This window comes from Nannobrachium achirus (assembly GCF_963921795.1).
Source record: "Nannobrachium achirus genome assembly, chromosome: 6".
Classification (NCBI taxonomy): domain Eukaryota; kingdom Metazoa; phylum Chordata; class Actinopteri; order Myctophiformes; family Myctophidae; genus Nannobrachium; species Nannobrachium achirus.
In genome coordinates, this window is record NC_137815.1 from 17,059,641 (window position 1) to 17,085,620 (window position 25,980).

At 44.4% G+C, this 25,980-nt stretch overlaps 2 protein-coding genes across 3 annotated transcripts; one reads left to right on the top strand and one right to left on the bottom strand.

Annotated features, from left to right (window-relative positions):
- Nucleotides 1-728: 728 nt before the first annotated feature.
- LOC308287328 (solute carrier family 41 member 1-like) lies at nucleotides 729-24,663 on the bottom strand. Of its 2 annotated transcripts, none has more exons than XM_080728466.1 (9): nucleotides 24,515-24,663; nucleotides 14,758-14,865; nucleotides 13,106-13,177; nucleotides 11,387-11,531; nucleotides 7,629-7,775; nucleotides 7,110-7,257; nucleotides 6,298-6,377; nucleotides 4,490-4,624; nucleotides 729-888 (listed from the first exon to the last, which is right to left on the bottom strand). In XM_080728466.1, exons 1-9 carry the CDS (start codon nucleotides 24,641-24,643, stop codon nucleotides 863-865), a joined length of 990 nt encoding a protein of 329 aa, XP_080584592.1. In that variant the 5' UTR covers nucleotides 24,644-24,663; the 3' UTR covers nucleotides 729-862. The 2 variants fall into 2 exon arrangements, with proteins under 2 accessions (XP_080584592.1, XP_080584591.1); XM_080728465.1 differs by having other exon boundaries at nucleotides 14,758-14,889.
- On the top strand, nucleotides 8,781-10,223 carry LOC308286315 (E3 ubiquitin-protein ligase TRIM35-like; the record flags this gene model as incomplete). Its single annotated transcript, XM_080727315.1, has 1 exon — nucleotides 8,781-10,223. Exon 1 carries the CDS (start codon nucleotides 8,961-8,963, stop codon nucleotides 10,221-10,223), a length of 1,263 nt encoding a protein of 420 aa, XP_080583441.1. The 5' UTR covers nucleotides 8,781-8,960.
- Nucleotides 24,664-25,980: the final 1,317 nt, after the last annotated feature.

The window sequence follows — 25,980 nt, forward strand, 5'->3', positions numbered from 1 at the left end:
TCTATGTGACCACAAACTGCTTGTAATAATGTAGTGGTGTATACTGTAGCCACACGGAAACAAATATGGATGTCTGTATTTATTTATCCTGTGTGCACGAGTCCAATAAGCTTGATGCACATCCAACACCTCCATTTTGCAATCAAATCAGAATCAATCAATCATATGAGCTGATCAATCATCATCATTAAGCTGCCTGGGAACAAGGTAATAAAGCTACAATCCAGAACCTATTTTTATGAATATGTATTTTTTTTCTTCTAATATAGAGTTAAGTTAATACAATTTATTACACAGCTTGATCGATGCTCGATTCTGAATTCAGCAGTCTGATAATTCTCAATAGCAGACCACTGGTATGTATGGGAGAGTGGGCGTCAATCAATATTTGAATCAGTCAATCAATCAATCAACCAATCATTTTTTTTACAATATCCAACATGGCAGTCATGTAAACAAACACACAATGTTATTTCACAGCTAAACAGTATACAAAAGAATGGTTTTGAAAACGGGTCAGAAATAGACAAACATTATAACAGAATACATTGATTCATATTTGATCGACACACCGGAGTATTATGAGCTGACACTTTTCTTTATCGTAAAGCAATTCAGTCCTTTTAAAATCAATGCAATCGTTTTGTTGTCCTATAAACGCTGTCTGGGGTCCCTGAGATTAAAAATGAAAAAAAAAACTGTGGTCCTTGAAATGAAGAGGGTTGAGCGTCACTGCGTTAGAAGGTATGTGAAGCAGAGCGCCAGCAGGCCGGTCCCCAGCAGGTCCCCGAGCGCCGTGAGGTACGGGATGGAGAAGTTGTCTGGATCCAATCCCTGACGCCACATCCACCCAACCATCACCTCAGCTGCATACAGCAAGACCACCACCTGTAAGAGCACCACCCAACCATCAATACAGCAAGACCACCACCTGTAAGAGCACCACCCATCAATACAGTAAGACCACCACCACCCACCCATCAATACAGTAAGACCACCACCACCCACCCATCAATACAGTAAGACCACCACTACCCACCCATCAATACAGTAAGACCACCACCACCCACCCATCAATACAGTAAGACCACCACTACCCACCCATCAATACAGTAAGACCACCACCTGTAAGAGCACCACCCATCAATACAGTAAGACCACCACCACCCACCCATCAATACAGTAAGACCACCACCACCCACCCATCAATACAGTAAGACCACCACCACCCACCCATCAATACAGTAAGACCACCACCTGTAAGAGCACCACCCAACCATCACCAGTACAGTAAGACCACCACCTGCAGAACAGTAAGAGCACCCACCCACCCATCAATAAATAAGAGACCACCACCTGTAGAACAATAGCATCTAATTATATGGCCACAATTATTATGCTCAGGCACGTGCACACATAGACGTCAAAGGGGGCTTGAGCCCCTGCCCTTTTATCCATCTGTAAAAGGTTCCCTCTCCAGACCATGAATGAAGTTTTTACTATGGTGAAAGAAATACAAATGTCCTCTCTCCATGCCATACCTGATGGCAGCATTCAAGAGAATTGTCTTGTCCAAACTCTCCTGAACATGAATGCAGCATCTTATGTTGAAAGAATTGCCCCCCCTCCCAGAAAATTCCCTCCTACATGTTGACAATAGCAGATCTACAAGCGTGTAGCTCGACAAAGCATAAATCAGGCTACATGCAGCAGGCAGTGGGAAAGGCTAGATATTTCTTCGTTTTAGAGTCAGGCATAGTTTTACTGAGGCACCAGTGTCGGCAGGTTAGCATTTCACCAGGTTAGCATTCTCCAGCGACAAACTAATGGGACGTCGAACAAATGCAGGCTGTAGCATAATATAGTGTAACAATTAAATGTTTCCAGTTAAACCCAGTGTTTATTTACGCAGTTTGAGGGTCTTTATAATATATATATATTAACAGCAGTGAGATGAATGTGACCTGCAGCAGAGCGGCGCTCAGGTAACAGACGACGAAGGCAGGCGTCATGGACGTCATGTGACCTCCCTGCAGGAAGTGGATGGCAGAGAGGAAGAGCAGGTGACCTGGAAGCGAGTTTAGAAACTCTAGGCTTGCAAAGGGAAACCACGCCCCGCACTCATTTTTGAAGCTTGTGATTGGCTGAACCGGAGGTTGGGAGCGCTCCGTTGTAGTCACTTGGACCGCGCGAGGTGCACCAAAACCCAATTATCATTGCGTTTATCGTGCGCTTGCCCAGGCCTTACGGCCTGGGCATAAATAGAACGATTGCATTCACCACGGCTTCGTAACTCGCGCGGCTTGCAATGTCGTGGATAATAACTGAAAACGAGCGCTCCTTCCCTTTGCAAGCCTAGAGTTTCTAAACTCGCGACCTGGAAGCACCAGGAAGAGCAGCACTCTGGCCGAGGCAGAGTTCACCCCTGAAAGCAGGCACGTGCACACATAAATACATCAATATACTGTAGATAGAGATATAGATCAAAGGGGGCTTGAGCCCCTGCCCCTCTAACATTCTCTGAAGCAGCCAAAGGTACGGCTCCTCCATACCTCCAAAACCTGATCAACCCCTACAACCCCACCCGGTCACTCAGATCAGCCAACACAGGGATTCTGACAGAAGCCTCGCTAAAAACCCCAGGACAACAATCCACTCATCCTAGACAATTTGCCCTCCTGGCCCCCAAACTGTGTAATAAACTCCCTGTCGCACTTAGAACTACGGACTCACTCCCTAGCTTCACTTAGAACTACAGACTCACTCCCTAGCTTCCATTAGAACTACAGACTCACTCCCTAGCTTCCATTAGAACTACAGACTCACTCCCTAGCTTCCGGCGTGGACTGAAGACTCTTCAGACTCCACCTAAACCCATAGCACTACTGTAGCACTCCCCTTCCGTCGATGACCACACATGAAGTTAGATAACATTTTATTTTATTTTTTTAGCAGTTTTAGAAAAGTATCTTTACTGCTTAGGTGTGTGGTCTACCTATGTTTTGTTTTTCTAGATTGATATTCCTATGCATTTGTTATATTGTTGTTGATGTACTGACATATTATCTTGCTTATTATAGTGATGTGTATTACCTGTTTATTTTCGCTTTGGATTAAAAGCGTCTGCTAGATGCTTAAGCGTCTGCTAGATGCTTAAATTATCTTCTCACTGAGTGAGAAGATATCAGTGCATTAGGGATGGGCATTTGGGTATTTTGTAGCGCAGCCATGGAAAGTTGTTTGGGTGGGGTGTGGCGTAAGCACCCTCAAAAAGGCCTGAGCACCCCTCTGTATGGTACCATGTGGACAGCATGGCAAAGCACACGCAATCGAGCCTGACTTGTTCGCGATGGTTTTTGAAAACCAACATACCTCTTGGCTCCCACAAGTTTCCCAAGACAAATCTGTGATGGCCCTCTATAGCCAAAAATGTTCCATATGGCATGTTCTAACTGTGTGCCAAATGTCATGCTTCTATCATAAAGTGCACAATTCCATCAACAAACTGCCCGAAATGCCCGGACTAGGCTGGATTTGGCTGCCAGTGTAAATCGGACCTTAGTGACCCCCGGCCGGAGCTCCAGGGACCCCCAGGGAACCCCTTCCACCGCCGCCAAAAAGTGCAAAAATTACCAAATGACCACACCAACGGGGCTGTTCACAGGGAATTCCCGGGGACCACCGACTCCTTGTGCTCCAGAATGGATGCAAAAGTGGTCGTCCTAGTGGAGGACCCCCGCCACTGCAGCACACATAAAATGCCGTAACTCGGGCTAGGAGCGACCGGGAGAGCCGGGGGCCGTGAGCCGTCAACATGAATCTGTCCCATATAGCGCCACCATCAGGCCCATTTTTTCAAACACATTTTTGGACACTGCTCCTACAGATTTTGCCCTAAAATCACGCAAATCGTTACACAGTATGTCTACACTCATGTCATCAACATGGATCTGTCCCATATAGCGCCACCATCAGGCCGATTTTTTCAAACACTTTTTTGGACACTGCTCCTACAGATTTTGCCCTAAAATCACGCAAATTGGTACACAATATGTCTACACTCATGCCATCAACATTGATCTGTCCCATATAGCGCCACCATCAGGCCGATTTTTTCAAACACATTTTTGGACACTGCCCCTACATTTTGCCCTAAAATCATGCAAATCGGTACACACTACAGTATGTCTACACTCATGTCATCAACATGGATCTGTCCCATATAGCGCCACCATCTGGCCGGTTTTTTCAAACACATTCTTGTAAACTGCTCCAACACATTTTGCCCTAAAATCACGCTGCGACCTGACGGTCGCTTATCTCCCGATTAGGGAGTCTTACTGGTATATATTTGGGTGAACACGTTGGGTGAACAAGTTGGCACCTTGACAGAGCAGTAATGCAGTTGCACTCTGTCAACGTACGCCTATAATACTCCTTTAATGCTCAACAGTGATCAAAGACTCTGTAGGGTTTTTGGTCATCTAACCTGGGGAGCAGAAGGTGACACAGGGGTCGGGCCACGTGTGAGCCATGTCGGAGGGCAGGGTTCCAGGACGGCTCCAGGAATGGAGGTAGGTGGTAATCCTGCTGGCCTGGATGGCTGCCAGGTTCCCCCCTACACCTGAGGAGAATAGAATATCGTCGTTGTCGAGTGAAAACCTTGTATTTCCATAACCGTTTGTTTTGCATTTATCATTATAAAATGATTTAACTAGTGAAAACAGCCGATCTACAAGCACACAACGCCTCGCACCGCGAGGCGTTGTGTGCTTGTAGATCTGCTGTTTTCACTACTTTTGTGCGACGGCCTTGTATGATGAAGCAGGGCTTTACTTTGCGATAGAACGTACAAATTTGAAACTTGGAGATACAAGGTTTCTGCCCGACAACAACGATATGTACTACCAGGTTACCCTCTACACCTGAGGAGAATGCAACATGTACTTAAAGCTGTCCAGCATTTATAACATGGTATAGTGATTTCTTTACTTATTACAGTATTTGTGCCCGCAGGGTGATGATAGCTGTGTGTTAGGGCATTCACGAATACTGTGATTTTTAGTATATTTGGTGAATGCCCTACTGTGGGTATGTGGGTGGCACAAGTAATGACCGTTTTGACCATGGGCCTTTAGCCAATGAGGTATCAGTAGCTCTGGTCCATAGCGTTAGAAGGAGTCCTCCTTAACGCCATGTCACCAATGAGCCTTTGCGCTCACAGCTGTGGCAGCCCAGGCTGCTCAGCCTCTCGTCTGTAGTAAAACATAAAAAATACACTTTCGCTACTCACCAAAACAAAGACGGTTCTAAGATGTTGAAAGCCTACTTTCCTGAGTGGGAACTATACTCGGAGCCCCGCACCTCATGTCTAAAATACACTTTTTGGCCAGAAAATAAAATAAAACACTCCACCGCCTGCTTTAGTATTTCAAATGTTTTTTAATAAATCATTCTGGAATTATTGGACATGAAGAACTTGTCGTGTGCTCTTTTCCCAGTGTAATTCTGGTGAATTCTCATGGAAATGGAGGGGAATCGCCTCTATTAGAATGTCAAAGGAACCACGTCACCGGCAGAGAAACAGATTCCAAGGTAGAAAAGCAACTAAGCCTTCATATCATCTGTGTCAAAAATCGCTGCTATTCTTGACCCGTAAGAAACAAATCTGTCAGCGGCATCAGTGTCTAAACTAGTGTGGACTGTGGAGTCACCGCTGGTTTTGACCTCGGAAGATATCACAGTATGACCAACATGCAGAAAACCTGGCATTTCTACAAGACAGTGTGAAGTTCAAGCACCTTATTAACGTTAAAATAAAGACAAATCCATACAACTATGGCAAAGGTTTACGTTGGATTATCCCACTGTCAACAGCATGTCACTCCGCCAACATCATCGGGACAAAGATGTTTGTATTTGGGGGTTGAGGGGACCAGATAGCGGATTACTACAGCGACATCGGTGTGTTTGACACGGAGACCAACTGCTGGCTGATGCACAGCATCTTCCAGAAGGACGCTGGATTCATTCATTCTTTACCTACAATGGAAAGTTGTACATACTGTATTTGGTGGCCACAACGAATGTCCGGATCGCACCTTCAATGATCTGTGGAAATTCAACCCAGAGACCTTCTCCTGGAAGAAGGTTGAGTCCAAGGGGATCATGGATGATCATGCGATGTGCTGTTGCGTGATCCTGAACTCTTCCTGACTCATGACTCTTATGTGACACCTATAATATATGAGCCCATTAAATGTGTAACCCTGGTTGTGATGTCCTCCTAATGCTCACCATTTATGACTGGAGTGAACACTGCCATGCCCTCAAAGGCCGGATCGCTCACCATCTTGTCCAGGACCAGACCGCCGATGCTGGGGAGTACAGTACAGAAGAGAAGAATCATCTTTTGGAGAGGTATGTACAGGTAAGAGTGGATAGGGGGTGACATGAAAAGGTTTGAGAACTACTGATTTACAAGGCATTTGTAGAAATGGCTGTCTTGAAGGAGTAGTTCACCCCCAAAATTACTTTTCTTCTATCGATTACTATAATTTTTCTGTTTATGTCACATTCCTAAGGCAATACTTTAATTATAATACATTTACCCCCATTGATTCCAAATGGAGAACTGAATGCATTTCGGTCCCCCATCCGGAATCAATGGTCTCCTCAAATTATGCAACAAAAACATATATATTTATATTATTGAACTCAAGTCTCCATGGGGTGAGTAATAGATTTTTGAGGATGAACTACTTCTTTAAAGTGTTAATAATCAAAACTGAATCAAGTTGAGCCAAGTGGAGTGGAGTGGAGTGGAGTGGAGTGGAGTGGAGTAGAGTAGAGTAGAGTAGAGTAGAGTAGAGTAGAGTAGAGTAGAGTAGAGTAGAGTAGAGTAGAGTGGAGTGGAGTGGAGTGGAGTGGAGTGGTGTGGTGTGGTGTGGTGTGGCGTGGCGTGGCGTGGAGTGGAGTGGGTACCATGTAGTGTAAAAGCGTCATTAGTTACCTGCTGATGGACATGGCCACAAAGAGGAGGTTAAGAGGAGTGGAGTGGAGTGGAGTGGAGCAGGTACCACGTAGTGTAAAAGCGTCATTATAGTTACCTGCTGATGGACATGGCCACAATGACAGGCGTCCAGCCTGACCGGAGGACCTCTCTGATTGGAGGAGAGCGGCAGGCCATGATGAGCCACACTGGTACCAGACTGATGAAGAGGAGGCAGACTACAGGAGGAAGGTGGAGCCATACGCCTGCACAGCATACAGTCAATCAATCAATCAATCAATCAATCAACTACAGGACCCATATGTTTGCGCAGTAACATATCAATTCTTCTGGGAATTGGATGCAAAGAAATGTAATTTATTTCTCTGTGTACCCAGTCCAAACAAGTTGTTTGAGGCAGAAAGCGTCTGCTAAATGCCTAAACTGTAAACTGTTGAAACATGATTACGTAGACACGATTGTGTGTACGTATGCCGGGTTTAGCATGCAGCTCATTTCCATCTGTAGTCCCCAAACATTAAAACAGATAAATTCAAACATAACAATAAAATACACAAGTTCCTTGAAGAACCTTTGGAATGGAAGAGCAATAAAATACACAGGTTCCTTGCAGGACCTTTGGAATTGAAGAGCAGACTGCTGATCCAGGCGAGCAGAGACAGGGTGATGAGGTCGCCCAGGCTGGCAGCGATGGGCGTGGCCACGTTGTCGGGGTTGATGCCCGCCTTTCTGGAGCCCAGGATCACAGCCACCATCACCAACCCTGACACAAGACATATAATAATGGTATTATTATTATTTATTTTTTTATTATTCCCTAATCGCGAGATAAGAGACCGCCACGTCGCATACACAAACTTTAGAAGGCAATCGTAGGCTCGTAGCCAATCAGGAGGGAATATGGGAAATGGGACAGATCTATGTTGATGACATGACTTTAGAGATACCGCTTTGTGTGATTTTAGGCCAAAATCTGTAGGAGCAGTGTCCAAAAATGTGTTTTGCAAAGATCGGCCTCATGGTGGCGCTAGAAGAGGGCCATGTGAGGAATGAGGAGTGGAGGTTGTGATTTGCCATCCAAGGAGTGTGTGTACAAAGTTTGGCATTGATAGGGCCAACGGTGGCAGAGATATGACTAGGGCAAAAGTGTGCCGTGCCGTGACGTGACGTGACAGACTGACTGACAGCCGGTGGAGCTTTTCATAGTAACTGCGAACTAACTGCTGTGCGAAGTGAGCGGTACTCACTTTACATGCTATCAAACACAATCTCCTTGTATGGGCCGTTCTGTCTGTGTCTGTGACATCAGCTGTGGTGATGTCGGTCTCTGCGTACTTTATATGACGTTAGTCTCACGTGACGTTTGTCTTGTGCTGCATACGGACATTGGGGTCTACGCACAAAGCCAGAAATAGGAGCGGTTAGCACCGCTCAAAAATACACATAAATGTATTTATTTCTATTTTGGTAACTATTGTTATGTATATTCATATTGACCAGAACCATAAATGGACATTCCAATATATGGGCACATATGATACTGATGACATCGGTGATTTCCATATTTGGGCATAAAAAGGCCAAGGACTGACATATAGAGATCTCCATATATGGGCATAAAAGGGACACATGTAGACAGATAAAGAGATCTGGGCACAACTGTTACTCAACTGTTAGTCGCCACTCCACCAAATCACTCATACATAATTGGAGGTCAATATGATGTCATATTGATGATGTCAGAGTTGCCATGCAGATGCCAGCACAACTGAATTTACATCACTGCAACATCATCGCCTCCATATTGACACAGTTAGGCCTATATATAAGTTATAAACAGTTCTAAAGTGTATGTAACATGACCCAGAAGTAAACCAGGCTACCACAACTGACTTTTTTTTGGACTGATCCCGTCTTGAGTGGTTTGAAGCTTCATTCAGAGACTAAAATGGCTTTCCATTGGTCTTTTACCGAAGAGGATTTCTCCTGTCCCATGTGTCATGACATATTTAATGAACCCGTTCTCCTGTCGTGTAGCCACAGCTTCTGTAAAGCCTGTCTGCAGAAATGGCTGAAAAGGAAGGAGATAAAGCGGTGTCCGGTTTGTAGCAAGAACGCCTTGATCGATGATCCGCCCTGCGTTCTGGTCCTGAAGAACCTGTGCGAGACCTTCTTAGAGGAGAAACACAGGAAAGCAGATCGCCAGGAGGAGGTCCCTGAACTGAAGCTCTTACAGGAGAAACTCAAGCTCTTTAGTAGAGTTAAAACTAACTGTGAGCAAGCAGCAGAACACATTAAGGTCCAGACACAGAACGCAGAGAGGAGCATTAAGGAACAGTTTAAGAAGCTTCAACAGTTTCTACAAGAGGAACAGGAGGCTAGGATCACTGCACTGAGGGAGGAAGAGCAGCAAAAGAGTCAGATGATGAAGGAGAAGATGAAGAGTCTGAACAGAGATATATCAACTCTTTCAAACACAATCAGAGTCTTAGAGGAGGAGCTGAGAGCTGAACACGTCTCATCTCTGCAGAACAACAAGACCACAGTGGAAAAAGTTCAGCTCACACTGCAGGACCCACAGCTGGACCCCGGAGCACTGATAGACGAGGTCAAACACCTGGGCAACCTGACCTTCAGAGTCTGGGACAAGATGAAGGACATCGTCTCCTACACGCCTGTCATCCTGGACCCCAACACTGCTCGTCCCGGACTGTTCCTGTCCGGTGATCTGACCAGTGTGAGATGTGGAGAGGAACAGAGGCTTCCTGACAACCCGGAGAGGTTTGACTACTACTACACTGTCCTGGGTTCTGAAGGCTTTAACTCGGGGACTCACAGCTGGGATGTTGAGGTGGGAGAAAATAGACGCTGGTGTGTAGGAGTTTTAGCGGATTCCTGCCATAGGAAGGGACACAGAGAATCAGAGTCAGAATCCGGGGATCAATACTGGACGATCATGTTGTATGATGGTGAATACACAGCGCTCTCCAATCCAGGATCAATGCCTGTTCTCTCGGTGAAGCAGAAACCACAGAGGATCAGAGTCCAGCTGGACTGGAGCACAGGTAAGCTATTCTTCTCTGATCCTGATACTGACACACACCTGCACACCTTCACGCACACCTTCACTAACACACTGTTTCCATGTGTTTATAATGTTGATGACAGCGTCCCTCTGAAGATACTACCAAGGAAGATCAGCATTAACTAGAACATATTGTTCCTAAAGAAAGAATGTGGGCTTGCTTGCTTCAAGCCAAAGAATAAAGAGTTCAAATGCAGTTTGACTTGGTATCTCGGTCCAGGGACGTGCTGGCCATTGGGAAAAGCGGGACAATTCCCAAACGGCCGGTCCATTCCCGGCCGGTCCAGGCTGACCATTAAGAAAAATAGCCGGCCCATTAAGTAAATATAACTCATAAAATTGGTCCACTGGCTTGTCTCTCATGAACTGAAATGACCAATCTTTGAGTAGCAGCAGCAGCAGCCCACAGAGCCATCACATTGGCCCCACTGGCTTGTCTGTCATCTGAATACCGACCCACTACTCCCTAGCTTCCTTGACTACTCCTAGATGGTCTACATACAACATCATTAGACTCTCTTTAAAACAGAAAAACGATGAGACCTAAAATCACAGCAACCGCTCATCTGTTAGTATTTGGGACCTCACAGCACGCCCGGAAGGCGAAAGAATCTGCCAATGGCCGCGCTCAATGAGGGCCTTTTCCAACTCCTTTTTCCGGGCTGAATCAGGGGCCCAGCACGTCCCTGTCTCGGTCTGTGTTGTGCACTTCCTATGGTGCTTCCTGTGATGCTTCAGCCTTTGTCCTACTCCTCCCGCCCATCACTACCAGCCGTAGGAACACATGCAGTTAATATCACCCTCTCCAGCCCTAGGAACACATGCAGTTAATATCACCCTCTCCAGCCCTAGGAACACATGCAGTTAATATCACCCTCTCCAGCCCTAGGAACACATGCAGTTAATATCACCCTCTCCAGCCCTAGGAACACATGCAGTTAATATCACCCTCTCCAGCCCTAGGAACACATGCAGTTAATATCACCCTCTCCAGCCCTAGGAACACATGCAGTTAATATCACCCTCTCCAGCCCTAGGAACAACTGCAGTTAATATCACCCTCTCCAGCCCTATAGGAACACATGCAGTTAATATCACCCTCTCCAGCCCTATAGGAACACATGCAGTTAATATCACCCTCTCCAGCCCTAGGAACACATGCTGTTAATATCACCCTCTCCAGCCCTAGGAACACATGCAGTTAATATCACCCTCTCCCGAACAAACAAACTTGGGGGTCTTTGAAATGAAAAAGAAAAAGGTATGGGAATGAGCGTGTTGTCACTGACCCAGAGCCAGGGCAGCTATGAAAGCAGTGGTCACGCTGCTGGCACACAGCACAGCAGCCTGGCACAGGTCCACCGTGTCCTTGCTCAATGCCCCTAAGCCCACTGCCAGCAGCGCCGCCAGGAAGCCCACCACCGTGGCCTGCACCTGCAGGGGGAACACACAGGAGAGCAGGGCTCGTCGCAACGCCTTCGTTCACGGACAAATGTGTCCGTGTCAAAAGACCTGGTGTTGTCCGTGGCAAATTTTAGATTTACACACCGTTATAATGTTCTTGTTTTGATCAAATGTGGAAGGTTCAATTCGGGGAAATTGCAACTAAGTGTGGTCACACGCGAGTCGCGAGGAATCCACTGGGAAATGGATTCCGTCTTACCGTTTATATTATATATTGTGATGTCAAGTGAAGCATGACCAAAAGCTTCACTTTTCTGTTGTGAAAAGGTTAACAAAAAGCAGGTTGACTTTGCTGGCAAACAAGTTCTCTGACCTCGAACAAGAGTGTGTTACCTAAAGAATAGCAACCACACTGATTACTGAATGTCAAGTCTCTTAATGTCCGTGGCAAACATTTTAGTTTTGACAAAAGTGGCGATGACCCCCTGCAAGAGTTCCATGTTTCTACAATATAGTGGTTCTCAAAGTGGCTTCCAGGGACCCCCAGGGGTCCTTGCAGGGGTCCCCAGCAAAATAAGTTAATATGACTTCACGATCAGTTTAACCATTTTGATCCTCCTAGTTTATACGTTGGTTATTAAATAAAAATCACACCCGTGTGAAGTGGAGCTGTGTGTGTGTGTGTGTGTGTGTGTGTGTGTGTGTGTGTGTGTGTGTGTGTGTGTGTGTGTGTGTGTGTGTGTGTGTGTGTGGATCATGTGTACCGATTTTTGTGACATTTGAAGAAAATATGTAGGAAAAGGAGCAAAAAGTGTGTTTTGGAGAAAATTCAAGATGGCGGAAAATCTACCATGGCGCAAATGGGCGTGGCCTATATGGGGAGATGCGTCATGACCCAAGGAATCCAGGGAAAAAATATTTTTAATTTTCCGACCTACGGTTCAAGAGTTACAGGCCAAAACGTAAAGTGGGGTGTTATGGCGCCACCATGCGGCCAAATGACACAATTATTTTTTATTTAATCCTTGAAATCATTATGAACCTCCTCTCCAAGTCTTGAAACTCTAGCCCCTATGGTTTGCGAGAGACAAATAATTGAATGTGAGTTTTTGCGATTCCCATTATAAGTCAATGGGGAAAATTAATTCACTAATAAATTAATATCAATTAAACTATAGAACCTTTCTCTTAGAAAAGTAATAGCCCACGATTCCCGAGTAAGCCGTTCGATTTGACATATGGCGCGAGTGTGTGGTGGCAAAACTGTGGGACTAGTGGCGTGCCGAAGTTTAGGAAGTTCAGGCTACATACAGACACACACACAGACAGACAGACACACAGATCCACACGGCCACGTATAGGGAGCCTGTGCTTCACACAGCTCCAAAAATATATACCAACTACATGCTTAATTGTTGACTTGCTATTTTTTGAAAATGTGTGAAAAGTATTGGGAAAAAAATATAATAGAAATGTGTGGAATAATGTCTTCTCTTCTGGGGACCACTGTTCGAAGATATTTTCACATGGGGGTCTATGGCCAAATAAATACATCAATGTAATGTACAAATGTTTTGGGACCACTAAACAAGGTTCCAGTGTACCTGAACGAGAGCCAGATTGCTGGCCACCAACCTCCACCGCTGCTGGGGTTCATCCAGCTGTCCTGTGTTGGCCTGGTAGGAAGACAATGTTGGGGAGGTCAATTCAGCAGAAGATGTTAGTAGTAAATGTATTTATTATACATTTATTGATTTACATTTTTTCATATCATGGCTAAATAAATCACATTGAATTCACTTCATGGCCATGAATAGTGCGTCATGACCAGGGCAGGCATTTCATGGAGGCCATGAAGGCCATGGCTGCCGTTGACCCTCAGTTTGGCCTTGTGCCCCTCAAACCAATGGCATGACTTGAGACCACAGTGGCCTTAATGCTCCAGCTGACTGTACCACTTTCTCCTCTCTCTTTCTGGTCAATGTGTAGACAGTAGACACCGGTGTCTCTTTCTTGTCATGTAGACACCAGTGTCTTTTGTTGAGTTTCTGAAATCTTAACTCCCCGGGTCCCCATCTTAAAACCAACCCAGTTACTTTGATTTTTGCTGGGCTGAGCATGGATCAGATTGTAAATGCCAGCATTTATCTATTTCACCGCAGATAAGGTTATCATCCCTAACCCTTAAATTATCTAAACAAATTGTTTCAATGGACTAAAATCGTGTTTTATTTGATGGCCTTCCTGCCCTAGCTGGCATTTGGCCTTTGTGTCCTCAAAAAATGGGCAACATCAAAGACCAAGTGATGAAATTCCAGGCCTGGTCATGACTGAAAGAACAACATCGCAGATACAGTCCACACTGCTCCTTCACTTGGAGAGGAACTTGTTAAGGTGGTTCTGGCATAATGGATGCGTCCGTTTGCCAAGATGGGTCTTTGGGGCACGTCCCACTGGGGGCAGACTAATGATCAACTGGGGATTATATATCTCTCCACACTGGCCATGGAACACATTGGGATCCCCCAGTTTGATGGGAATTCTGGGATTCTCTCCTGGAACTGTTACCTCCACAACCTGACTCAGGATGCAGATGGGTGGAACATATAGTGAGAAGGATCATGATCACCCAGGACTAGGGGTGTAACGATACATTTTAATAGCGATTCGATACATATCACGATACATGGTTGACGATACGATATATGGACGATATTGATTAATTCATGGTGATACGATACGATTCGATCCAATGATTTAAAATCGATATAGTAACTATTTAGCAAAGAAATTAAATCTGTGTGAAAGGTGTGGATAGTGCAGGTTTTTAAGGGAAACATGTATTATTATGGATATAAAGAAGTAAACACAGTGATTATCTGCTAAATACATGGACATTGTATATTGACAAACCGGCACCTTGACATGAACCCGGAGATTACACACATTTATCGATAGACCAGTGTAGCTATATGGAAAGGGAAAGTAATTAAACCCCTCCTTTTAATTTTTTCTTCATAAAAATGCTAAATACAATGCCCAAGTAGGTAGTATCGATACAATCGATTCTTTGCACTGCCGATTCGATACGATACAAAATAAAACAATACGATTCGATTGTTTAAGTTAAAAACGATATTTCGATACAGTTACTATATCGTTACACCCCTACCCAGGACACATGGGTGTATTGTGTGTGTGCGTGCGTGCGTGCGTGCGCGCGCGTGCGTGCGTGCGTGCGTGGGTGTTCACTCACTGCAGTGGACAGTCTGGAGGCCAGTGTCATCTCCAGGTTTCCCTTCAGACCCACCAGAGCTGGCACCAAGATGAAGACCTCTGTGATCTCCTTGAACACCTCCCAGTGCTGAAACGTACACACCACAATGATCTCCTACACAGACACCAGAGGGGGCATGAGCCCCCGCCCTTTTATCAGGCAGTAAAAAGTGCCCTCTCCAGACCATGAATGAGTTTTTGAAGCGGTGAAAGCCGCTTCCAAGGAGTGGCTTTGTCTGTCCCGTACAGTCTGTCCCATAGGCTTCCAAGGAGTCCCGTGTCCTGTGTCCGTGCATGCAGTATTGAGGATTGGCCAAGCTTCACATGCCAATTTGGCCCTCCAGACAAAATCATTCATTCATTAAGAATTTAAATGATTTTTAACTATGGTGAAAGAAATGCAAATGCCCTCTTTCCATGCCATTAAGGCAACATTCAACAGACTTGCTTTGTCCAAACTCTCCTGAACTTGAATGCAGCATCTTATGTTGAAAGAATTGCCCTCTCTAGAGCGACGCGTTGTGAGCTTGGTGGTCTGCTATATTCAATATTTTCACCGAAAGGCTCTTTTTGAAATGTCAGCCCCTGCCTCTCTAACATTCTCTGCACGTCCCTGGATTGATTGATTGATTGATTGATTGATTGATTGATTGATTGAAGTCCTTTAGTGATAATAAGCGTCTTCCTCGCTCACTCCAGCCACCTGCTTGTCCTTTCTCACCACCAGTTGTGGAAAGTAACTAAATACTCAGCTAAGCTTTTAGATATTTTCGAAAGATTTGTATACATTTGAAAACTTGAACGGGACAATCTGCATAATGAGAAGGCCTTCTTTCTACTTTTGGTACTTAGTAGCCTACAAGTGTTGTAGTACTCAAGTCAATGACTCAAGTGCCTCAATGTCTATATAGCATGCTGACCTATCACCTCATTAGGCCGGATTTAAACTGCAGTCAAATCCAGCCCAAATCTGATTTGGTTCTCAAATCTGATATTTTGGCCCGACTTTTCACACTGCATTTGCAAGTGAGCAGATCGGATCTGTGCGTTCAGACTGATTTTAACAGCGTCAGCCCAAAGCTGATGCCCTGCGTCGAAATATCTGCTTTGGTTACCGTGGTAACGACGTAGGCGTCATGACGTTACGTCACTACGTCGACGCTAGTTCATTACGTTCAGGAAATGCGACATAATAGACCATAGTAAACACACGTTACAATATTGTTTTTCTCTCTTTTCTCGCTCGGGTCGCGCAGCAAGTGACGTTTGGACAGTTTGATGTGACTTGCATGTGACTTGCATATAACTCAATGGGGTGGATGTGGTTACTGCTTTCAGACTGAGACAGATGTCCTCAGATCCGATATGGATCGGATTTGAAACCACCTCTGGATGTGGTTTTTCAAAATCGGATTTCATGTGACCTGCATGTGACCTGTCTGGATTTAGACTATTTAAAAAAAATCGGATTCCACTTTTGATGTGACTCAGATATGATTCAGGCTAGATTTCAGTGGCAGTGTAAAGCCAGCCTGATCAAACCCTGGATATCCATACATGGAGGCGATCGGATTATCACAGATCTCCATAATGGAGCTGATCTCTACATCTGATTCCCAGTGGGAGCCGTGGGGGTGAACGTGGATTCGCCTGTAAACGTTTTTTTCTCAACTGATTCTTGTAGCTTGGGGTCACCTCTTAAGGATTCAAGATGATGACCAGTGATATCCATTGAGCATTTTTTATTATTATCCCCTTAATGCCTGAAACACAAGAAATCCACCCAGGAGGAAAATACCCAGAAAAAGAATTTTTTTCTGGGTATTTAAGGAGGATCTGAGGGGTCTAACTAGGGGTTAATCCATTGCAGGCATTTGTTTTGCACAAAAAACATTCCGTGGGCTAGAAATGGCCTCAGAAAACAATACACGTATGGGTGAGTATTCATGTTAGTCGGAGGCCTTAGGGTTTTTTTTCTCGTGCTAATCAGTCTAAAAGTGCAACATTTTGCACAGATGTAGCTCAGGGCATGCTCTAATGATTTAGCTAGGGCGCCCAAGTCTGCGACATTCGGGGTCGCCACTGGTTGGTTGTATTATACGCATATTAAATTAACATATAAGAGAGCTGTCTGGTGCTTTTCATTGATTATTATACTAAATGTAAATTGTTTAGTAAGTAAACCCATAGACCGGAAAATGTGCCGATCTCGTGCAAACAATAGCAGGAACTATAAACTTTTCAAGATGTAAAATGATGTCCTGAGAACCCCCAAGACGTTATACATAGACCTATTTTCTTCATTTTGCACCAGAGAAATACATTCAACTTAACAAATGCAAAGAAAAGGTATACCAGCCACTGACCACAAGGTCTGACGACCACCACCACCACCCCAACACAAGGCCATTAGATCAGATTCCTGGCCATTCACTATACTTTTGGTTTATCTGTGATGAGGTGCAATTATATTATTATGGTATATTGCTTAGTAGTGAATACATTTGCTAGTTTGAGTTTGAACGCTGAGAACTTGGATGTAAACACTATTTGTAGATAAGGTCAGAACGTAGGGAGTATAGGAATAGGATGGAAGGTCACAGCTGGCAGCTAGTCAGTGCCCATTTGTTTTATGGCCGTGTGAAGGAGATAAGGAGTTCTTGGCTTTTAACTAGCTCATTAGAGAAGAATGTGTTATTGTTTGGCCCAGAAATTCAACATGGCCGCCTTCCAGTATAGTGAAAACCTTTGAATAGGAAAGTAATTTTTTTTAGGGTTTGTAATTTTGACACACACAAAACACATATCAATCTGAATCAGAGCATTCTGTGTCACTGGTTTCTGAATCATCAGATTCAGATGACTCCACCCTCCTCCTCTGTGCATCATCATCATCCTCCTCCTCCTCCACATCCACCTCACTCTCAGCATCCTCGTCCTCTTCAAATGGCCCTGGTGCAGGTAGGTGTGTTGGGAGAGCAGGCCGTGTGTGGCGGACAGGACGACAGCGACCACCCACCAACTCCCAACCATGTCCGAGTGGCGAGGGTTGGTGTTTCAGTGCTGGATTGCGCAATAGATATACCAAATAGTTAGCGCGGAGGCAGTGTTGGCATAGGCTATCTGCATCTGGAGGGAGACGGAGAAGTCTTCCACTTGGCAGCACAGGCTTCAGCCATGGTGCTAGTGCTACTCTTCTTGTCTCCATAGATCACTTGTCTTGTGAATGAAAAGAGCTCTTGTTCTACCTCCTTCTCAAGGTCAAGGCTATCTCCACACCGTGAGAGCTGCTGCCGTGCCACAGAGCTCTTTGCCACCTTGTCATACACTGATGATTTTCCTTTGCCAAAGAAACCTGAGTTTGCATCACAGCCTGTAAAACAGTGTAGCTGCACAATGCAGTCTGCCATCTCTTCTGTCAGCAGGCCACGACAGAGGACTGTCTCTTTGTTTCTCTTGATGCATAACATGCCAGGGAGCTGCCGTGAGATGGCTGCATCAATAACTGGGCCACTATAGCCTGACTGCCGCAGACCTGCATAACCAGTGAAGAGTATGGTGTCAGCTTCAGACTGCTCAATGCTGTAGTCTTCCATCGGTTGTTGTATTGACAAGTTGATGCAATGTAACAGAGTAGACAATCTCTGCATTCACATTCTGTGCCAGGTCGGTGAGGGAGCTGCATGTTAATTTTTGTAACCACTTGTTACTGACACTACATAGTAGTGTTTTGAATGCCTTGGCAGAGGGGAAGGGGTCATTCAATTTCATGTACGTGTTGGGTACATGTGCGTTACCCTGTACACGCAGGTCTCGTTCATCATCTTTAGTTGAATATGCTGCATCGTATGGGTCATTCACACAGATGATACGGTGTGCCTCACAATGACGGGCAAGGATGATGGATGACACCTTTGTGGACATAGTCCAACCACTTCTTGTGTCTGCCGATCTTCTGCTGATGGAGTTGCCATCCTCCAGATCATGCCCATGTCAATGAGAGCGACATAGGGTTCTTTGATATCTATTGTTTGGAGAGAGAATTTTTGGATGAGCTTGCTCTTCGGTGTCTTCCTGTATGTGCCATTGGGGTTGAATAGGCCACACATTCCTCAACAACACGATGTTCCAGCAACTCGGGGAGCTTGACAAGTTGACTGTCTTCAGCCAGGTTGATCACTGCTTTAAGAGCGCTTCTTTCCATTTCAACAGCTCTTGCCTTGAGTTCCTCACTGGGCTTCTCTACACATGCATCCTTGGAAAATGTCAAACGTTTGCTCAAACTGACAGGCGCATGGAGGGATTTATTCTTACTGAACACCCGGTTCTGCAAGAAGATGTTCAACTTCTCCTCTCCTGCAGAATGGCCTGATTTAAAGTGCAATGAGCTCATCAGAGGCAGGCATGGTTGACTGTAGGGTGAGTGTGGGTGAGGCCGGATTAAATGGGAATGAGTCGAAGTCATCCATGCATGCAATCAGGTTCTGCACACACTGCTCATCTTCTCGCATCTGCTTCAGGCCACTTTCCGTGTGCTTCCTCTTGGCTTCTTTTCGGGTGGCAAGAGCGTTGTGAGCAGCTCTTATGCGGGCCACATTGTTAACATTTCTGGAGTGCATTTTTAGAGATGGCGCCGGGCGCCATTTTTAATTCGGCCCTCTAGAAAAAAATGCCGGGATTTTGGTGAGGGGCCTGGGGGTTAAATCTTTTATAAAGGGTCCATAGAGGTCAAATCAATCATCAAAACATCCTTCCCAGAGGATGGTCACAGAACCTCAGGCTGTGACCCGACTAAACAATGCATGTGTGCAATGTTTGCAAGCGTAACATGCATTTTAAACAACAAATCTATTCACTAACCGCTCTTATGGATTACTCTGGATTCTTATGTGTGCTTTTCCTATCATATTTATTGTATTGTTATAGTATATAGGGCCGGCACACATAGCAAATAAACACTCTCTAAGAGACAGACAGACAAAGAGAGAGAGAGAGAGAGAGAGAGAGAGAGAGAGAGAGAGAGAGAGAGAGCGCAAAGTCCTTGCTGAAAGTATCGATCTGAACAAAGTTAGGCCTATGATACATTTGCAAACATTAACAAAAGGACTTGTGCACAGTCCTGGTCACTCTGATACAATGCAGATTGTACACAAATGAATGAGTGCTTCAGTGATAGTGAGTACCACCACAGTGTGTCTTTAATATTAATATTAAATGACTGCACAATCTGTACCCCTGCCTAACACAGAAACATCTCATCATTACATTAAAGGAGCTATAGTCAACTTGTCAAACGGATGCTAAAATAAAAATAATGTTTTGAAATTATTTTATAAAGAAATAAGCTTCATACATGTGTTTCTATTCAAAAAGGACCACAAAAAGCATAAAATAATGATGAAATAATCATTTTGGCCATTGTTTGACAGACACTTTGTTTGCATTCTAGTCTATTCTTTGATAGCTGTACCTTTATATGCAAACTCCTAATTAAGTCTTGAATCAATCAATCAATCAGATTCATGGGGCACTGCGACCTGCTGCATGCTCCCTCTTACAGTTCAGTGACCTCAACACAGAGACTATAGTGACACAGGGATGACCTGCACCTTGTTTCAACAAACCAACCACATTGATTTCAACACATTTAACATGTGTTGTGAGCTTGTAGACTGGATATTTTTATTTTATACTGCATCCAATAAGGATTACGCGGTTGGTTATTCAGACGAATCATTGGAGCTGTGTGAAGCACAGGCTCCCTATACGTGGCCGTGTGGGTCTGTCTGTGTGTCTGTGTGTCTGTCTGTGTGTCTGTATGTAGCCTGAACTTCCTAAACTTCGGCACGCTACTAGTCCCACAGTTTTGCCACCACACACTCGCGCCATATGTCAAATCGACCGGCTTACTCGGGAATAGTCGGCTAGTAACTTGCTAAGAGAAAGGTTCAATAGTTTAATTGATATTAATTTATTAGTGAATTAATTTTCCCCATTGACTTATAATGGGAATCGCAAAAACTCACATTCAATTATTTGTCTCTCGCAAACCATAGGGGCTAGAGTTTCAAGACTTGGAGAGGAGGTTCATAATGATTTCAAGGATTAAATAAAAAATAATTGTGTCATTTGGCCGCATGGTGGCGCCATAACACCCCACTTTACGTTTTGGCCTGTAACTCTTGAACCGTAGGTCGGAAAATTAAAAATATTTTTTCCCTGGATTCCTTGGGTCATGACGCATCTCCCCATATAGGCCACGCCCATTTGCGCCATGATAGATTTTCCGCCATCTTGAATTTTCTCCAAAACACACTTTTTGCTCCTTTTCCTACATATTTTCTTCAAATGTCACAAAAATCGGTACACATGATCCACACACACACACACACACACACACACACACACACACACACACACACACACACACACACACAGCTCCACTTCACACGGGTGTGATTTTTGGAGCTGTGTGAAGCACAGGCTCTCTATACGTGGCCGTGTGGGTCTGTCTGTCTGTGTGTCTGTGTGTGTGTCTGTATGTAGCCTGAACTTCCTAAACTTCGGCACGCTACTAGTCCCACAGTTTTGCCACCACACACTCGCGCCATATGTCAAATCGACCGGCTTACTCGGGAATCGTGGGCTAGTAACTTGCTAAGAGAAAGGTTCAATAGTTTAATTGATATTAATTTATTAGTGAATTAATTTTCCCCATTGACTTATAATGGGAATCGCAAAAACTCACATTCAATTATTTGTCTCTCGCAAACCATAGGGGCTAGAGTTTCAAGACTTGGAGAGGAGGTTCATAATGATTTCAAGGATTAAATAAAAAATAATTGTGTCATTTGGCCGCATGGTGGCGCCATAACACCCCACTTTACGTTTTGGCCTGTAACTCTTGAACCGTAGGTCGGAAAATTAAAAATATTTTTTCCCTGGATTCCTTGGGTCATGACGCATCTCCCCATATAGGCCACGCCCATTTGCGCCATGATAGATTTTCCGCCATCTTGAATTTTCTCCAAAACACACTTTTTGCTCCTTTTCCTACATATTTTCTTCAAATGTCACAAAAATCGGTACACATGATCCACACACACACACACACACACACACACACACACACACACACACACACACACACACACACACACAGCTCCACTTCACACGGGTGTGATTTTTGGAGCTGTGTGAAGCACAGGCTCTCTATACGTGGCCGTGTGGGTCTGTCTGTCTGTGTGTCTGTGTGTGTGTCTGTATGTAGCCTGAACTTCCTAAACTTCGGCACGCTACTAGTCCCACAGTTTTGCCACCACACACTCGCGCCATATGTCAAATCGACCGGCTTACTCGGGAATCGTGGGCTAGTAACTTGCTAAGAGAAAGGTTCAATAGTTTAATTGATATTAATTTATTAGTGAATTAATTTTCCCCATTGACTTATAATGGGAATCGCAAAAACTCACATTCAATTATTTGTCTCTCGCAAACCATAGGGGCTAGAGTTTCAAGACTTGGAGAGGAGGTTCATAATGATTTCAAGGATTAAATAAAAAATAATTGTGTCATTTGGCCGCATGGTGGCGCCATAACACCCCACTTTACGTTTTGGCCTGTAACTCTTGAACCGTAGGTCGGAAAATTAAAAATATTTTTCCCCTGGATTCCTTGGGTCATGACGCATCTCCCCATATAGGCCACGCCCATTTGCGCCATGATAGATTTTCCGCCATCTTGAATTTTCTCCAAAACACACTTTTTGCTCCTTTTCCTACATATTTTCTTCAAATGTCACAAAAATCGGTACACATGATCCACACACACACACACACACACACACACACACACACACACACACACACACACACACACACACACACACAGCTCCACTTCACATGGGTGTGATTTTTTTTATATATTATGGCAATTCTATTCAGATCTTTTTGATTATTCAATTAATCAGATAAGTAATTGAGTGAATAATTTGTACATATCTGTCAAAAAAAAAAAAAAAAAAAGCTGGGGAGCTTATTGCCTTTGTGGCTTCCATGATCTAAAGGAGTAGTTCGCTGAAAATATTATTTTCTATAAATTAAACAACCTTGAAGCCTTGAATTAATAGATATGAGCCAATAGCCAATACTTTGATGACCATAGGAGGCTCAAAGAGCTCAAAGAGTCTCCATATTGAGTGATCACGCGGTCATCAAATTATTGACTCAGGAATGAATGCAACAAAAACTAAATAAATCTCCATGAATACAACTGTTCAAGGCTTCATGGGGTCCTTGAGGAGGTTCTTGGGGGTCCCCTGATAAATGATTATTAGGAACCAAATGGACCCTTACAAGTCTGTAACTCCAAGGAGTACCAAGGATTTCAGTGTAGACCTGGGTTCCCAGAGATGGAACATCTTGATCAAATGGGGGTCCGTGGCCTCCCCAGATGACGGTGAAATGACAACTGAATTACTTTTAAGACCTATATTAATACCTTAAAAAAAGAGGAAAAGACCATAACTGCATCAAGAGTAATCAACAAACTATATGAAAACTGGTCAAATATTGGCCAAATTGTCAAACAATATAAGTGAAAATTGTGAAAATAGTCGTTCTACGAGCTCACAACGCCTTGTGTTGCGAGGCGTTGTGAGCTTGTAGATCTGCTATTTTTACAAATGATGTATCTGTGGAACAGAGTCAAAAAAAATGTAATGCCTCAACTCCTACATTCCAAGTGCTTGTCAGGGTGGGGTGATAGGGCAGTTCAAATATTATGGTTATTTTGGGGAGGGTCACGACCAAGCCCCCAGAACCCAGGGCTAGATTTGAAGCAACCCCGATGGTGGCCAAAGTTGGAACTGCAGCCTAAACGCGCATTTTGGCCCCGCCCCCTCCACTCCAGACAATCCTTCCTCTGAGCGGAGAGCAGCGTGACGTAATTTTTGGCCACTAGGTAGTGGCCAATTTCCCCCGGAATGCACCTGGATTAGCTACATGCTAGCATGTAGCCGTTGCTTCAAAACGCCACTGAGCACTTGCATTGAAATGATAGTGGGGGCGGGGCCGGTCCGCTCTCTATTTTATATATACTCTATGGTCACGACCTGTAGAGAACCACTGGCCTATAACGCATAAATCAAACTGGGGGTCCTTGAAATGGAAAAGGTCTGAGAGACTCTGACTGACCTGCACTGCGTCCAGCACCATGCCAGCCAGTGTTGATTTCGTCGACTAAAACTATGACGAAAAATGTTTGTCGACTGCGTTTTTTCCACTGACGAAAACAAAATAAAAACTAAGCTGTGATGACTAAAACTAGGACTAAATATATTGTCAATTTCGTCAATAAAATAAAAACTAGACTAAAACGTTAGGGAGGGACTAGCGCAGAAGAGAGTCATTTTATGTTTGGTTGCTCTCAGGTGCGCAGCGACGCGTTGTGAGCTTGTAGATCGGCTATTTTCAGCACACAACCAAGTGTCAACCAAGTCACTACAATGCCATCAAGGCCTGCCAAAATTCATTTCAGTTGACTAAATCAACTGTAGATTTAGTCGCCTAAAATCTTATGATATTTAGTCGACTAAAATGCGAAAACTTTTCAGGTGACTAAATTATGACTGAAACGAAATGACATGTTATTCCAAAGACTTTGACTAAAACTAAATCAAAATTTGCTGTCAAAAACAACACTGATGCCAGCTGCCACCATGCCCATCCCTGACTGACCTGCACTGTGTCCAGCACCATGCCAGCTGCCACCATGCCCATCCCTGCCAGCAGGTATGGAAGCTGGACCTGGAGACACACGGCCCAGGAGGACTCTCTGCTGCTGGCCCTGGATCTGTCCTCCTGCATCCTGTCCTGACATGACAGCAGGGACACTGTGGCTACAGTGTGTGCATATGAGCCGCTAACTGTGTGTGTGTGTGTGTGTGTGTGTGTGTGTGTGTGTGTGTGTGTGTGTGTGTGTGTGTGTGTGTGTGTGTGTGTGTGTGTGTGTGTGTGTGTGTGTGTGTGTGAGTGAGAGCTAACTGAGTGTGCAATGTGCATGCCAGCCTCTCTGCCAACTAAAAGACAGCCTGCCCAACCGTATTTGTTTTGCCAGCTTTTCTGTTTGCCTTGTGCCTGTCATGGCTGAGACACTATTGTTTTAGTTTTCTTTCAGAGTTCCCTCTCTTCACCATCTAGAGTAGCTGCTTGTTGGTGGCACATGCCGCACAGCCTGATAGGAACCTTAACTCTTGTCTTTGTTATTATGTAAGCCATTTATTTTACCATGAGAGGGAGTGGGTTGTTGGCTGATTTACCACTGTTTCAGGGTTGTGGCACGAGGCGAAGCCGCGACCCTCGAATGGTAAATTGCTTTTCTACCACTTCTACCATATAAATGAAAGAAAACACAGTTGTAACTTGAAATGTTACAACTGCAACACAACAGTGGGCAGGGTCCATGAGCCAACTCAAGGTTGTTGACTGATTTACCACTGTTTTAAGCCAATCAGAATCCAGTATCTGAAGATGTGACCACAAAAAGTGATAGAACTTTATCCCACTATTTTTGTAACCCATTTTCCCCCCTGGTGTCAATCCACCGTTTGTCAGCCTTCTGATTGGTCCCCGAGACTCCCTGACTGGCCAACCAGAAAAAAATCATTCACTTTTTGCTATCGGGGGTGGAGTTTGTGCAGTGAGAGAATGTTGCTTTAGGCTTTCATCACCGTGGGCACTGCGCGACACGGTGTTCGTGCAGTACGGCCCCACGAGGTGATAGCGATTTCGCTCATAATGAATAAGCTTCAACAGACTAGTTCACATGGACCTTATCAATGTAACTAAGAGTTTCGATTGGGTAGGCCTACATATATTTTAAATGGGCAGAATTACGAAAGCCAGCCTATTATGTGAGTAGAACTATAATCTGTCTGTCATCTTCCTACCCAAGATGCACTGCGCTTTCTCTTTATCTCCTGTCTGATCCAGAGGATTAAACTAATTAAAACATATATTTTCGGGGGAAAAATACTGTTTTGCTATGTAACTACTGTACTTTTTTCTTCCCTTTTTATTAATATCACGTAGATGTGTTTTTTTTTGGTACTTTATATAGCTGTAATGAGGCTATGAACAATCTTTTTTCCCCATCCACTTCCACTATAAAATAATCTGCAATGGTGATTCTGTCCCACTGGGAT